General features: G+C 34.4%; 3 protein-coding genes across 3 annotated transcripts; all 3 read right to left on the bottom strand.

Annotated features, from left to right (window-relative positions):
• Positions 1-1,336: 1,336 nt before the first annotated feature.
• On the bottom strand, positions 1,337-3,497 carry LOC148829137 (sulfotransferase 6B1-like). The gene is made up of 6 exons (XM_088924142.1): positions 3,359-3,497; positions 3,029-3,237; positions 2,754-2,880; positions 2,403-2,497; positions 1,858-2,044; positions 1,337-1,455 (listed from the first exon to the last, which is right to left on the bottom strand). Exons 1-6 carry the CDS (start codon positions 3,495-3,497, stop codon positions 1,337-1,339), a joined length of 876 nt encoding a protein of 291 aa, XP_088780268.1.
• Positions 3,498-6,079: 2,582 nt separating this feature from the next.
• Positions 6,080-8,279, bottom strand: LOC148829136 (sulfotransferase 6B1-like). Its single transcript, XM_088924138.1, has 6 exons — positions 8,141-8,279; positions 7,811-8,019; positions 7,536-7,662; positions 7,185-7,279; positions 6,640-6,826; positions 6,080-6,237 (listed from the first exon to the last, which is right to left on the bottom strand). The coding sequence occupies exons 1-6, from the start codon at positions 8,277-8,279 to the stop codon at positions 6,119-6,121; spliced, it is 876 nt and encodes a 291-aa protein (XP_088780264.1). The 3' UTR covers positions 6,080-6,118.
• A 2,577-nt stretch (positions 8,280-10,856) lies between these two features.
• LOC148829135 (sulfotransferase 6B1-like) lies at positions 10,857-13,074 on the bottom strand. The gene is made up of 6 exons (XM_088924116.1): positions 12,936-13,074; positions 12,606-12,814; positions 12,332-12,458; positions 11,962-12,056; positions 11,417-11,603; positions 10,857-11,014 (listed from the first exon to the last, which is right to left on the bottom strand). Exons 1-6 carry the CDS (start codon positions 13,072-13,074, stop codon positions 10,896-10,898), a joined length of 876 nt encoding a protein of 291 aa, XP_088780242.1. The 3' UTR covers positions 10,857-10,895.
• Positions 13,075-14,857: the final 1,783 nt, after the last annotated feature.

Genomic DNA, 14,857 nt, shown 5'->3' with positions numbered 1-14,857 from the left:
ATTAATTTAAAACAAATGTACAATGTCTACATTGTATTCTTTTTCAATGAGTAGTATTAAAGATTAATAAAGTGAAAAACATTTCTTCATACAATCTGCAAAGAAAGAATAGGAATCACCTTTCAGAGAACTCCCAAAAAGTTGGGGTTATAATGTAACTTAAACAGGTACAATGTCATGTTTTAAGATATGAAAAGTGTTTTGGGCTCAGTAGAAGATAATTAGAGTAAGGGAATCAGTAAAGCAGTCTTGTGCTTATTTTTCCCAAAAGGAATCTGCAAATGAATCCTTTAATTCAGAAATACATTTTGGAAATTTGCTATATATTGTTGTTGTTTTCTGGTGAATTAATACATTTTTAATGTCCCTTGTTAGTTTATACTTTATCATTGTATGAACATTAAAAAGTGCTTAAAGACTGGTTTATTAAAACAGGGATTTGCAGCATTGTGAAGAGTTTTTAATTATTATTTATGCACAGCTTTTTGATTGTTCAAATGAAATTTATGAAAGAAAAGATTATTTAACTTAAATGCTGCAATGTACTGTTTAATTACTGTACTTCTGATTTTGTTTTGAATACAAAAAAGTTGTAGTTGTTGAAAATTCTTTCAAGTTGTTTAACAGGCTGATTACGTACTCTATAAGTAAAATTTAACAATATTAATAAATGTATAATACATAAAACTAATCATTTTCAGATGCAAAAAATGAAAACGGGAAGTTCATTTTTAATTACAACTCATTACTTCAGCCAGGCAGGTTATCTCCACGGTATTGAGTACACTACAACTTTTTACTTGCTGGCTCTTGTCATCAATATTAGAATTAGACCGAGATACTGACTCTGAAGTTTAAGAAGCACAAGTTCCACCAGTAGACACAAAAGCTACTACACCTCAATCTGAGTCAAGAAGAAAAAACATGTAGTCTTAGCCAAAATGATAATTTATTAAATGCAACTGACAAAATTTCATGTAAAATCATCATCTGTACATTGACAAAAACACACAAGAATGCAGAGTTTGTTTAAATATGACAAAAATTTATAAATAATGTTATTTACAATTAACATAAATATATTAATTGATTTCAATACCAGTACATTTCCTTTACAGAACTTTGAACAACAAATGTGGTAATACAACCATTTGCAGTTCAGTAGTTGAAAAGTCACTTTTATGGGAAAATAAATTACAAAGTATTTCTAGTGCTTTAAGATATTCTATTCATACCAAAAGTAACTGTCAGTTTTATGAAGGGACAGAATATGCTGGTAATAATAAATACACAAGGGATGAGATCGTATTTCACAGCATACTTCATTCCTTCCTTGCTAACACTCATATTCAACTCGTCTTGCTAATTCACTGGAGTTGATCTTGTCCTTAAACAGTGCTTCAAACTGGGCGTTCTGCTTGGAGGTAAAATGATTCTTCCAGTCACCCACGGCACCTACACATTGAAAGAGAATGGCAAGTTAGAAAACACAATTTCATGACAGTGAAGTGATTTGCATTTACACAATCCGATGTCTTTAAAGTAAGACTTGTCTCTTCTATTTAGTGGTTATGGTAGTCTTGAGAAACATTCTTACTAAATGAATGAAAAAACATCTTGTCTTTTGGTGTTTAATGCGAGAAATACTCTTGAGAAATACTTTGCCCTGCAGATTCATTTACACCCTGTTGAAATAGCAACAAATTAGCATCATATAACAGACTGAATTATGGATGGGTTAATGTGTCCCTTGTGTTTTCTGTAAATAGCTACAAGAGGCTGGAAATGGAGGTTGTACCTATTTGATGTCCAAAAGTTCCGCACTTTAATGTTCTGTTTGAAATGTTAAGGCCTCACCTTTCCTGAAGATCAGCTTCTTATCAGATGTCAGTGCGCAAACTGTGTGCTTTGTGTCGACTTTCTCCTTCTGTGCCTTTTCTTTCATTTCGCTGAAGGAGGATTTCTTCACAATCTCATTGATTTGATCTTCGGAGACGCTGATGTTCAAAAATGAACTGATCTCCTTGACATATTTTGGGAGGTCCTGTGAAACACATGACAGACACTTTACTTAGTGATTTAGTTACGACTATCACGTGAACAATTCACAATTATCATTTACACTTGTTAACACCTTTTAGGAGTAAAAACAAAAGCCCAGGTTAGAAGTGAGAAGAGGCCATTTGGCTTCCTTATTAGTTGGTAGTTCAGGGATGCAAGAATCTACTCCAGCTGTTTTAAAGAAGAAGCCAGTGTATCAGCTTCGACAACATGGCTTGGCAGCTTGTTCCATGCTCCCACTGCCCTTTGAGTAAAGAAGTGTCTCCTGTTCTCGGTTTCAAATACAATTCCATGTAATAATGTTGACATCTATGTTTACTTTATATGTTTTAGAAACTCACCTTCTTCATGGACTCGTAGTACAGAAAAAGTGTATTTTCATCATGTTGATTCTTCTCCCAGCTCTGGACATGATCAATCCAAGATCCGTAGACCACTGCAATAGAAAGAAAGAAATGTTAGTCCTAATTGGAAATGTGATGTTGCTGTTTGTTAGACATTGTTGTTTTTACTCCAGTTTCCATGTAGTTTGGTATCCAGACTGTGACTAAGAACTGGGATTATTTTAAATCAAAGTTCTGGATGTTTCCAACATCATGAAGCAGTAGTAGCATAATTCGAAGAAAGTGGCATGTATCTTATTGCTTACAAATCTGTACCGAACACGAAGCAAGGCTGAACAATATGCTTACCTTCTCCTTTCAAGAACATGTCTAAAAAGGTTGACCACTTCTCAATCTTGGGCAGAAGGGGGTTTTGCTGGTAGTAATGAAACATTGAAACTGCAGTGTCTTTGGGATTCCTGATCACATAAATCATCTGTAAAGAAAAAAAAAGGTAAATTTAGACATACTTCATTATTTAATCACAACTTCTAAGAACGTCATGTATAGGACTAATGAACGTCCAGTCATTGTCAACTGCTCTGTAAGAGTTGAGAAGTGTAGTGGAGGTTGCCAGTGCCTACCTTGCATTTCTTCATTTTGAACTGCACAGGGATCATGTCATGGCTGAGGTGTGTGGGGATGAGTCTCTTGCTGGGCAGGTTCCTCAGCTCGTCAAATTTTGAGAGATCTCCAAACTCCAGAGCTGAAGTCAGGGTCACCTGGCCTGTTGCGTTGTTGTCGCTGTGGCAGTGGTACAGGTTCTTCATGATCTCTGTCAGCCAATGGGTGCCTGGGAGAAGCCAAAAGATCACGTGTGAAATCAAGCTGTCAGGTTTCAAAAATCCACATAACTGTGGGAGACAGAAAGAAAGTTTTCAGAAAACCCATGCTCTGGAGAGGAATGTTCTTACCTGATTTTGGATAGGACACTAAGACTACATCATCTTCTCTGGCCTCAAAAGTGTCCAGGGCTTGGAGCAGCTCTGTGGAGACCGTGGTTGAGAAGGGAATGCCCTTGAAGCTGTGAATAAGCTCTGTTTGTTCCGGCATCGTTAGGTGATTATATCCTCACAAGCAGTCCAAAGTCTTCAGATGTAGTGTAGTCAAGGTGGATAATTCAGAGACAGCTCTCTCTCAGATTATATAGCCCTGGCATAACGGAACTTACAGCAATGATGTGATGCAAAGGAAAGTTATCCAGAAGTTTCAGACGCAGAAGGAAATTGAGTCATTTGCCGTATTGTGTATATGACTGAGCAGTTTATCTTACTTTTCAATACAAAACGCTATGGGATTTATGTACAGATGGAGGATTTCTATATGCATAATACATTCAATTACAAATTTCAAGTCTAGATGTCTCCAAAAATGTTATACTTTGAAAGGATTGTGGGGTAGTCATTGAAAACACTGTATCACCTGTGTACTATACATACAACTGTGTGACCGATCTCATTTAAGACTATCTTTGCAATTTTGTGTCTTTTATTTGGTTATTTCAAAAGATGTTAAAAATGGCTATGCCTCTATTGAAATGATTTCAGTGTGTTTTGATTTACAAGAGAAGACAATTTCTATATCTTACGTTCCTCTCAGCCGAAATTCAAACCCATGAGCACATTGTCCTAAAATATATACCTCATAAAACATCATGAAAATATCAAGATTTGGGCTTTGTTTATTGGCATAATAATACAATTGGTATTCACTTTTAATTTTTTAAGTTATACAGTATCATACAATATACTGTATGAACCAAACAAATGTGTTTTAACAACTGTGTCATTAAATCAGTGATTTCATTTTGAAGGTTGTTGTATTATGATTTATTCACAGTTTAAGGGTTGTTGAAAAGAAAACTGAATAACAAAAATATGTTATCACTGGTACAGGGTATTAAAATCAAACACTGTAATGTATTGTTTAATAAATTATGATTTTGTTTTGAAAACCCCAAAAAGATTATGAATGGGGTTGATTTTTTATTTTTAGTTTGAGTGGTTTCACATAACGCTTATGTGTTGTTATTTTATATGTTTTAATTCATTTAATTGTCATCATTTTCATTTGCTTAAAATGTTCATAATTTGAGGTTACTTTTAAAATGATTACATTTCATTTCTTCAGCCAGATGACTTACCACTAAAGTATGAACAACACTACATTTTTAACTTTGCATGCTCATTTAATTGATATTCGAATTGAAATACAGATAAATTAAATAAAGAAACTAATTTTAATAATTTAAATTGAAAATAAGGGAACTTAGATTAAATGTCGTCACACAAGGGAAAATTATCCAGACGCAAAAGGAAGGAAACTGTGTAATTATTGTGTACATGATTAGGCATTTCTCCGGACTTCCATTATAAAACTATTTAGGATATTTTAATAGATAACGAAATCTGAAACATTAAATTGTAATTTTCCCACCCAAATACGCAAGAACTCAAGAAACTTTGAGGTTAAACTGTCATTTATACAGGTCCAATGTCATGTGTTAAGATATGAACAACATTTGGGGATCAGGAGAAGAATAATTATAGAGTAAAGAAATCAGTGAAGCAGGAGCCCATAGAAACATTTTGACGTCATGTGCTTATTTTTCCCAAATGGAACCTGAAAACGAATTTTTTAGTTCAGAATTTTATTTTGGAAATGTGCTATATTTTGGTTTTGTTTTCTGGTGAATTAATACATTTTTAATTTCCCATGTTAGTTTATACTTTATCACTGTATAAACAAAAAACAGTGCTTAAAGACTGGTTTATTAAAACAGGGATTTGCAGCACTGTGAAGAGTTTTTAATTATTATTTATTAATGGTTTTTGGTTGTTCAACTGAAATTCATCAAAGAAGATATTTCATTACTGATTAAGACAATTTAACTCAAATGCTGTAATGTATTGGTTTGAAAAGAGAAAAGTTGTAGTTTTTTTAATTGATTGATTTTTTTTTACTGGCTGGTTATGTACTAAGTAACATTTAATAATATTAATGAATTTATAAGACATACTGTATAACTACTGTATAATTATTTTGACTTGCAAAAAAGGTAAAATGGAGAGTTCCTTTTTAAATAATTCCATTGCAGTTTTTCAGCCAGGTGAGTTATCTCCAAGTTATTAAATACACCCCACCTTTATACCTGTTGTCTTGTTTCATCGATATTAGAATTGGATCGAACTACTGACTCTGAAGTTTATTAAGCACAGGTTCCACCAGCAGACATAAAGCTCCTACACCTCAATCGGAGTCAAGAAGAAAAACATGGAGTCTTAGCCAAAATGATCATTTATTAATTGCAACTAACAAAATGTCACCTACATTTACAAAAACACAGAGAAATGCACAGTTTTTAAATATGATAAAATATTAATAAATAATGTTATTTATAATTAACATAAATATCCTGTATACATTCATTTCAATACCAGTATATTTCCTTTACAAAACTTTGAACAACACATGTGGTAATACAACCATTTGCAGTTCAGTAGTTGAAAAGTCACTTTTATGGGAAAATAAATTACAAAGTATTTCTAGTGCTTTAAGATATTCTATTCATACCAAAAGTAACTGTCAGTTTTATGAAGGGACAGAATATGCTGGTAATAATAAATACACAAGGGATGAGATCGTGTTTCACAGCATACTTCATTCCTTCCTTGCTAACACTCATATTCAACTCGTCTTGCTAATTCACTGGAGTTGATCTTGTCCTTAAACAGTGCTTCAAACTGGGCGTTCTGCTTGGAGGTAAAATGATTCTTCCAGTCACCCACGGCACCTACACATTGAAAGAGAATGGCAAGTTACAAAACACAATTTCATGACAGTGAAGTGATTTGCATTTACACAATCCGATGTCTTTAAAGTAAGACTTGTCTCTTCTATTTAGTGGTTATGGTAGTCTTGAGAAACATTCTTACTAAATGAATGAAAAAACATCTTGTCTTTTGGTGTTTAATGCGAGAAATACTCTTGAGAAATACTTTGCCCTGCAGATTCATTTACACCCTGTTGAAATAGCAACAAATTAGCATCATATAACAGACTGAATTATGGATGGGTTAATGTGTCCCTTGTGTTTTCTGTAAATAGCTACAAGAGGCTGGAAATGGAGGTTGTACCTATTTGATGTCCAAAAGTTCCGCACTTTAATGTTCTGTTTGAAATGTTAAGGCCTCACCTTTCCTGAAGATCAGCTTCTTATCAGATGTCAGTGCGCAAACTGTGTGCTTTGTGTCGACTTTCTCCTTCTGTGCCTTTTCTTTCATTTCGCTGAAGGAGGATTTCTTCACAATCTCATTGATTTGATCTTCGGAGACGCTGATGTTCAAAAATGAACTGATCTCCTTGACATATTTTGGGAGGTCCTGTGAAACACATGACAGACACTTTATTTAGTGATTTAGTTACGACTATCACGTGAACAATTCACAATTATCATTTACACTTGTTAACACCTTTTAGGAGTAAAAACAAAAGCCCAGGTTAGAAGTGAGAAGAGGCCATTTGGCTTCCTTATTAGTTGGTAGTTCAGGGATGCAAGAATCTACTCCAGCTGTTTTAAAGAAGAAGCCAGTGTATCAGCTTCGACAACATGGCTTGGCAGCTTGTTCCATGCTCCCACTGCCCTTTGAGTAAAGAAGTGTCTCCTGTTCTCGGTTTCAAATACAATTCCATGTAACAATGTTGACATCTATGTTTACTTTATATGTTTTAGAAACTCACCTTCTTCATGGACTCGTAGTACAGAAAAAGTGTATTTTCATCATGTTGATTCTTCTCCCAGCTCTGGACATGATCAATCCAAGATCCGTAGACCACTGCAATAGAAAGAAAGAAATGTTAGTCCTAATTGGAAATGTGATGTTGCCGTTTGTTAGACATTGTTGTTTTTACTCCAGTTTCCATGTAGTTTGGTATCCAGACTGTGACTAAGAACTGGGATTATTTTAAATCAAAGTTCTGGATGTTTCCAACATCATGAAGCAGTAGTAGCATAATTCGAAGAAAGTGGCATGTATCTTATTGCTTACAAATCTGTACCGAACACGAAGCAAGGCTGAACAATATGCTTACCTTCTCCTTTCAAGAACATGTCTAAAAAGGTTGACCACTTCTCAATCTTGGGCAGAAGGGGGTTTTGCTGGTAGTAATGAAACATTGAAACTGCAGTGTCTTTGGGATTCCTGATCACATAAATCATCTGTAAAGAAAAAAAAAGGTAAATTTAGACATACTTCATTATTTAATCACAACTTCTAAGAACGTCATGTATAGGACTAATGAACGTCCAGTCATTGTCAACTGCTCTGTAAGAGTTGAGAAGTGTAGTGGAGGTTGCCAGTGCCTACCTTGCATTTCTTCATTTTGAACTGCACAGGGATCATGTCATGGCTGAGGTGTGTGGGGATGAGTCTCTTGCTGGGCAGGTTCCTCAGCTCGTCAAATTTTGAGAGATCTCCAAACTCCAGAGCTGAAGTCAGGGTCACCTGGCCTGTTGCGTTGTTGTCGCTGTGGCAGTGGTACAGGTTCTTCATGATCTCTGTCAGCCAATGGGTGCCTGGGAGAAGCCAAAAGATCACGCGTGAAATCAAACTGTCAGGTTTCAAAAATCCACATAACTGTGGGAGACAGAAAGAAAGTTTTCAGAAAACCCATGCTCTGGAGAGGAATGTTCTTACCTGATTTTGGATAGGACACTAAGACTACATCATCTTCTCTGGCCTCAAAAGTGTCCAGGGCTTGGAGCAGCTCTGTGGAGACCGTGGTTGAGAAGGGAATGCCCTTGAAGCTGTGAATAAGCTCTGTTTGTTCCGGCATCGTTAGGTGATTATATCCTCACAAGCAGTCCGAAGTCTTCAGATGTAGTGTAGTCAAGGTGGATAATTCAGAGACAGCTCTCTCTCAGATTATATAGCCCTGGCATAACGGAACTTACAGCAATGATGTAATGCAAAGGAAAGTTATCCAGAAGTTTCAGACGCAGAAGGAAATTGAGTCATTTGCCGTATTGTGTATATGACTGAGCAGTTTATCTTACTTTTCAATACAAAACGCTATGGGATTTATGTACAGATGGAGGATTTCTATATGCATAATACATTCAATTACAAATTTCAAGTCTAGATGTCTCCAAAAATGTTATACTTTGAAAGGATTGTGGGGTAGTCATTGAAAACACTGTATCACCTGTGTACTATACATACAACTGTGTGACCGATCTCATTTAAGACTATCTTTGCAATTTTGTGTCTTTTATTTGGTTATTTCAAAAGATGTTAAAAATGGCTATGCCTCTATTGAAATGATTTCAGTGTGTTTTGATTTACAAGAGAAGACAATTTCTATATCTTACGTTCCTCTCAGCCGAAATTCAAACCCATGAGCACATTGTCCTAAAATATATACCTCATAAAACATCATGAAAATATCAAGATTTGGGCTTTGTTTATTGGCATAATAATACAATTGGTATTCACTTTTAATTTTTTAAGTTATACAGTATCATACAATATACTGTATGAACCAAACAAATGTGTTTTAACAACTGTGTCATTAAATCAGTGATTGCATTTTGAAGGTTGTTGTATTATGATTTATTCACAGTTTAAGGGTTGTTGAAAAGAAAATTGAATAACAAAAATATGTTATCACTGGTACAGGGTATTAAAATCAAACACTGTAATGTATTGTTTAATAAATTATGATTTTGTTTTGAAAACCCCAAAAAGATTATGAATGGGGTTGATTTTTTATTTTTAGTTTGAGTGGTTTTACATAACGCTTATGTGTTGTTATTTTATATGTTTTAATTCATTTAATTGTCATCATTTTCATTTGCTTAAAATGTTCATAATTTGAGGTTACTTTTAAAATGATTACATTTCATTTCTTCAGCCAGATGACTTACCACTAAAGTATGAACAACACTACATTTTTAACTTTGCATGCTCATTTAATTGATATTCGAATTGAAATACAGATAAATTAAATAAAGAAACTAATTTTAATAATTTGAATTGAAAATAAGGGAACTTAAATGTCGTCACACAAGGGAAAATTATCCAGACGCAAAAGGAAGGAAACTGTGTAATTATTGTGTACATGATTAGACATTTCTCCGGACTTTCATTATAAAACTATTTAGGATATTTTAATAGATAAAGAAATCTGAAACATTAAATTGTAATTTTCCCACCCAAATACTCAAGAACTCAGGAAAAGTTGAGGTTAAACTGTCATTTAAACAGGTCCAATGTCATGTGTTAAGATATGAACAACATTTGGGGATCAGGAGAAGAATAATTATAGAGTAAAGAAATCAGTGAAGCAGGAGCCCATAGAAACATTTTGACGTCATGTGCTTATTTTTCCCAAATGGAACCTGAAAACGAATTTTTTAGTTCAGAATTTTATTTTGGAAATGTGCTATATTTTGGTTTTGTTTTCTGGTGAATTAATACATTTTTAATTTCCCATGTTAGTTTATACTTTATCACTGTATAAACAAAAAACAGTGCTTAAAGACTGGTTTATTAAAACAGGGATTTGCAGCACTGTGAAGAGTTTTTAATTATTATTTATTAATGGTTTTTGGTTGTTCAACTGAAATTCATCAAAGAAGATATTTCATTACTGATTAAGACAATTTAACTCAAATGCTGTAATGTATTGGTTTGAAAAGAGAAAAGTTGTAGTTTTTTTAATTGATTGATTTTTTTTTACTGGCTGGTTATGTACTAAGTAACATTTAATAATATTAATGAATTTATAAGACATACTGTATAACTACTGTATAATTATTTTGACTTGCAAAAAAGGTAAAATGGAGAGTTCCTTTTTAAATAATTCCATTGCAGTTTTTCAGCCAGGTGAGTTATCTCCAAGTTATTAAATACACCCCACCTTTATACCTGTTGTCTTGTTTCATCGATATTAGAATTGGATCGAACTACTGACTCTGAAGTTTATTAAGCACAGGTTCCACCAGCAGACATAAAGCTCCTACACCTCAATCGGAGTCAAGAAGAAAAACATGGAGTCTTAGCCAAAATGATCATTTATTAATTGCAACTAACAAAATGTCACCTACATTTACAAAAACACAGAGAAATGCACAGTTTTTAAATATGATAAAATATTAATAAATAATGTTATTTATAATTAACATAAATATCCTGTATACATTCATTTCAATACCAGTATATTTCCTTTACAAAACTTTGAACAACACATGTGGTAATACAACCATTTGCAGTTCAGTAGTTGAAAAGTCACTTTTATGGGAAAATAAATTACAAAGTATTTCTAGTGCTTTAAGATATTCTATTCATACCAAAAGTAACTGTCAGTTTTATGAAGGGACAGAATATGCTGGTAATAATAAATACACAAGGGATGAGATCGTGTTTCACAGCATACTTCATTCCTTCCTTGCTAACACTCATATTCAACTCGTCTTGCTAATTCACTGGAGTTGATCTTGTCCTTAAACAGTGCTTCAAACTGGGCGTTCTGCTTGGAGGTAAAATGATTCTTCCAGTCACCCACGGCACCTACACATTGAAAGAGAATGGCAAGTTACAAAACACAATTTCATGACAGTGAAGTGATTTGCATTTACACAATCCGATGTCTTTAAAGTAAGACTTGTCTCTTCTATTTAGTGGTTATGGTAGTCTTGAGAAACATTCTTACTAAATGAATGAAAAAACATCTTGTCTTTTGGTGTTTAATGCGAGAAATACTCTTGAGAAATACTTTGCCCTGCAGATTCATTTACACCCTGTTGAAATAGCAACAAATTAGCATCATATAACAGACTGAATTATGGATGGGTTAATGTGTCCCTTGTGTTTTCTGTAAATAGCTACAAGAGGCTGGAAATGGAGGTTGTACCTATTTGATGTCCAAAAGTTCCGCACTTTAATGTTCTGTTTGAAATGTTAAGGCCTCACCTTTCCTGAAGATCAGCTTCTTATCAGATGTCAGTGCGCAAACTGTGTGCTTTGTGTCGACTTTCTCCTTCTGTGCCTTTTCTTTCATTTCGCTGAAGGAGGATTTCTTCACAATCTCATTGATTTGATCTTCGGAGACGCTGATGTTCAAAAATGAACTGATCTCCTTGACATATTTTGGGAGGTCCTGTGAAACACATGACAGACACTTTATTTAGTGATTTAGTTACGACTATCACGTGAACAATTCACAATTATCATTTACACTTGTTAACACCTTTTAGGAGTAAAAACAAAAGCCCAGGTTAGAAGTGAGAAGAGGCCATTTGGCTTCCTTATTAGTTGGTAGTTCAGGGATGCAAGAATCTACTCCAGCTGTTTTAAAGAAGAAGCCAGTGTATCAGCTTCGACAACATGGCTTGGCAGCTTGTTCCATGCTCCCACTGCCCTTTGAGTAAAGAAGTGTCTCCTGTTCTCGGTTTCAAATACAATTCCATGTAACAATGTTGACATCTATGTTTACTTTATATGTTTTAGAAACTCACCTTCTTCATGGACTCGTAGTACAGAAAAAGTGTATTTTCATCATGTTGATTCTTCTCCCAGCTCTGGACATGATCAATCCAAGATCCGTAGACCACTGCAATAGAAAGAAAGAAATGTTAGTCCTAATTGGAAATGTGATGTTGCCGTTTGTTAGACATTGTTGTTTTTACTCCAGTTTCCATGTAGTTTGGTATCCAGACTGTGACTAAGTGGGATTATTTCTAATCAAAGTTCTTGAATGGATATGATGGCAGAAAAGTTGTTTCCAACATCATGAAGCAGTAGTAGCATAATTGGAAGAAAGTGGCGTGTATCTTATTGTTTATGAATCTGTACCGAACACGAAGCAAAGCTGAACAATATGCTTACCTTCTCCTTTCAAGAACATGTCCAAAAAGGTTGACCACTTCTCAATCTTGGGCAGAAGAGGATTTTGCTGGTAGTAGTGAAACATTGAAACTGCAGTGTCTTTGGGATTCCTGATCACATAAATCATCTGTAAAGAAAAAAAAGGTAAATTTAGACATACTTCATTATTTAATCGCAACTTCTAGGAACGTCGTATATAGGACTAATAAACGCCCAGTCATTGTCAACTACTCTTTAAGAGTTGAGAAGTGTAGTGGAGGTTGCCAGTGCCTACCTTGCATTTCTTCGTTTTGAACTGCACAGGGATCATGTCATGGCTGAGGTGTGTGGGGATGAGTCTCTTGCTGGGCAGGTTCCTCAGCTCGTCGAATTTTGAGAGATCTCCAAACTCCAGAGCTGAAGTCAGGGTCACCTCGCCTGTTGCATTGTTGTCGCTGTGGCAGTGGTACAGGTTCTTCATGATCTCTGTCAGCCAATGGGTGCCTGGGAGAAGCCAAAAGATCACGTGTGAAATCAAGCTGTCAGGTTTCAAAAATCCACATAACTGTGGGAGACAGAAAGAAAGTTTTCAGAAAACCCATGCTCTGGAGAGGAATGTTCTTACCTGATTTTGGATAGGACACTAAGACTACATCATCTTCTCTGGCCTCAAAAGTGTCCAGGGCTTGGAGCAGCTCTGTGGAGACCGTGGTTGAGAAGGGAATGCCCTTGAAGCTGTGAATAAGCTCTGTTTGTTCCGGCATCGTTAGGTGATTATATCCTCACAAGCAGTCCGAAGTCTTCAGATGTAGTGTAGTCAAGGTGGATAATTCAGAGACAGCTCTCTCTCAGATTATATAGCCCTGGCATAACGGAACTTACAGCAATGATGTGATGCAAAGGAAAGTTATCCAGAAGTTTCAGACGCAGAAGGAAATTGAGTCATTTGCCGTATTGTGTCTGAGCAGTTTATCTTACTTTTCAATATAATACGCTTTGGGATTTATGTACAGATGTAGGATTTCAACATGCATAATACATTCAATTACAAATTTCAAGTCTAAATATCTCCAAAAATGTTAGTCTTTGGAAGGATTGTGGGGTAGTCATTGAAAACACTGTATCACCTGTGTACTATGCATACAATTGTGTGACCGATCTCATTTAAGACTATCTTTGCAATTTTGTGTCTTTTATTTGGTTATTTCAAAAGATGTTAAAAATGGCTATGCCTCTATTGAAATGATTTCAGTGTGTTTTGATTTACAAGAGAAGACAATTTCTTTATCTTACGTTCCTCTCAGCCAAAATTCAAACCCATGAGCACGTTGTCCTAAAATATATACCCCATAAAACATCATGAAAATATCAAGATTTTGGATTTGTTTATTGGCATAATAATACAAATGGTATACACTTTTAATTTTTGAAGTTATACGGTATCATTTAATATGCTGTATGAACCATACAAATGTGTTTTAACAACTGTGTTATTAAATCAGTGATTGCATTTTGAAGGTTGTTGTATTATGATTTATTCACAGTTTAAGGGTTGTTGAAAAGAAAATTTAATAACAAAAATCTGTCATCAGTGGTACAGGGTATTAAAATCAAACACTGTAATGTATTGTTTAATAAATTATGATTTTGTTTTGAAAACCCCAAAAAGATTATGAATGGGGTTGATGTTTTATTTTTAGTTTGAGTGGTTTTACAGAACGCTTATGTGTTGTTATTTTATATGTTTTAATTCATTTAATTGTCATCATTTTCATTTGCTTAAAATTGTCATAATGTGAGGTTACTTTTAAAATGATTACATTTCATTTCTTCAGCCAGATGACTTACCACTAAAGTATGAAGTACACTACATTTTTATCTTTACATGCTCCTTTCATTGATATTGGAATTGAAATACAGATCAATTTAATAAAGAAACTAATTTTAATCATTTAAATTGAAAATAAGGGAACTTAGATTAAATGTCGTCACACAAGGGAAAATTATCCAGACGCAAAAGGAAGGAAACTGTGTAATTATTGTGTGCATCATTAGGCATTTCACCGTACTTCCATTATAAAACTACTTAGGATATTTTAATAGATAAAGAAATCTGAAACATTAAATTGTAATTTTCCCACCCAAATACTCAAGAACTCAAGAAAAGTTGAGGTTAAACTGTCATTTAAACAGGTCCAATGCCATGTTTTAAGATATGAACAACATTTGGGGATCAGGAGAAGAATAATTATATAGTCAGGAAATCAGTGAAGCAGGAGCCCATAGAAACAGTTTGACGTCATGTGCTTATTTTTCCCAAATGGAACCTGAAAACAAATTTTTAGTTCAGAATTTTATTTTGGAAATGTGCTATATTTTGGTTTTGTTTTCTGGTGAATTAATACATTTTTAATTTCCCTTGTTAGTTTATACTTTATCACTGTATCAAAAAAAAGCGCTTAAAGACTGGTTTATTAAAACAGGGATTTGCAGCACTGTGAAGAGTTTTTAATTATTATTTATTAATGGTTTTTGGTTGTTCAACTG

Source organism: Atractosteus spatula, chromosome 8, assembly GCF_055471065.1.
Source record: "Atractosteus spatula isolate fAtrSpa1 chromosome 8, fAtrSpa1.hap1, whole genome shotgun sequence".
In the NCBI taxonomy this organism is placed as follows: Eukaryota; Metazoa; Chordata; class Actinopteri; order Semionotiformes; family Lepisosteidae; genus Atractosteus; species Atractosteus spatula.
The sequence above is the reverse complement of the archived record's forward strand: the minus strand, read 5'-3'. Positions and strand labels throughout refer to the sequence as shown.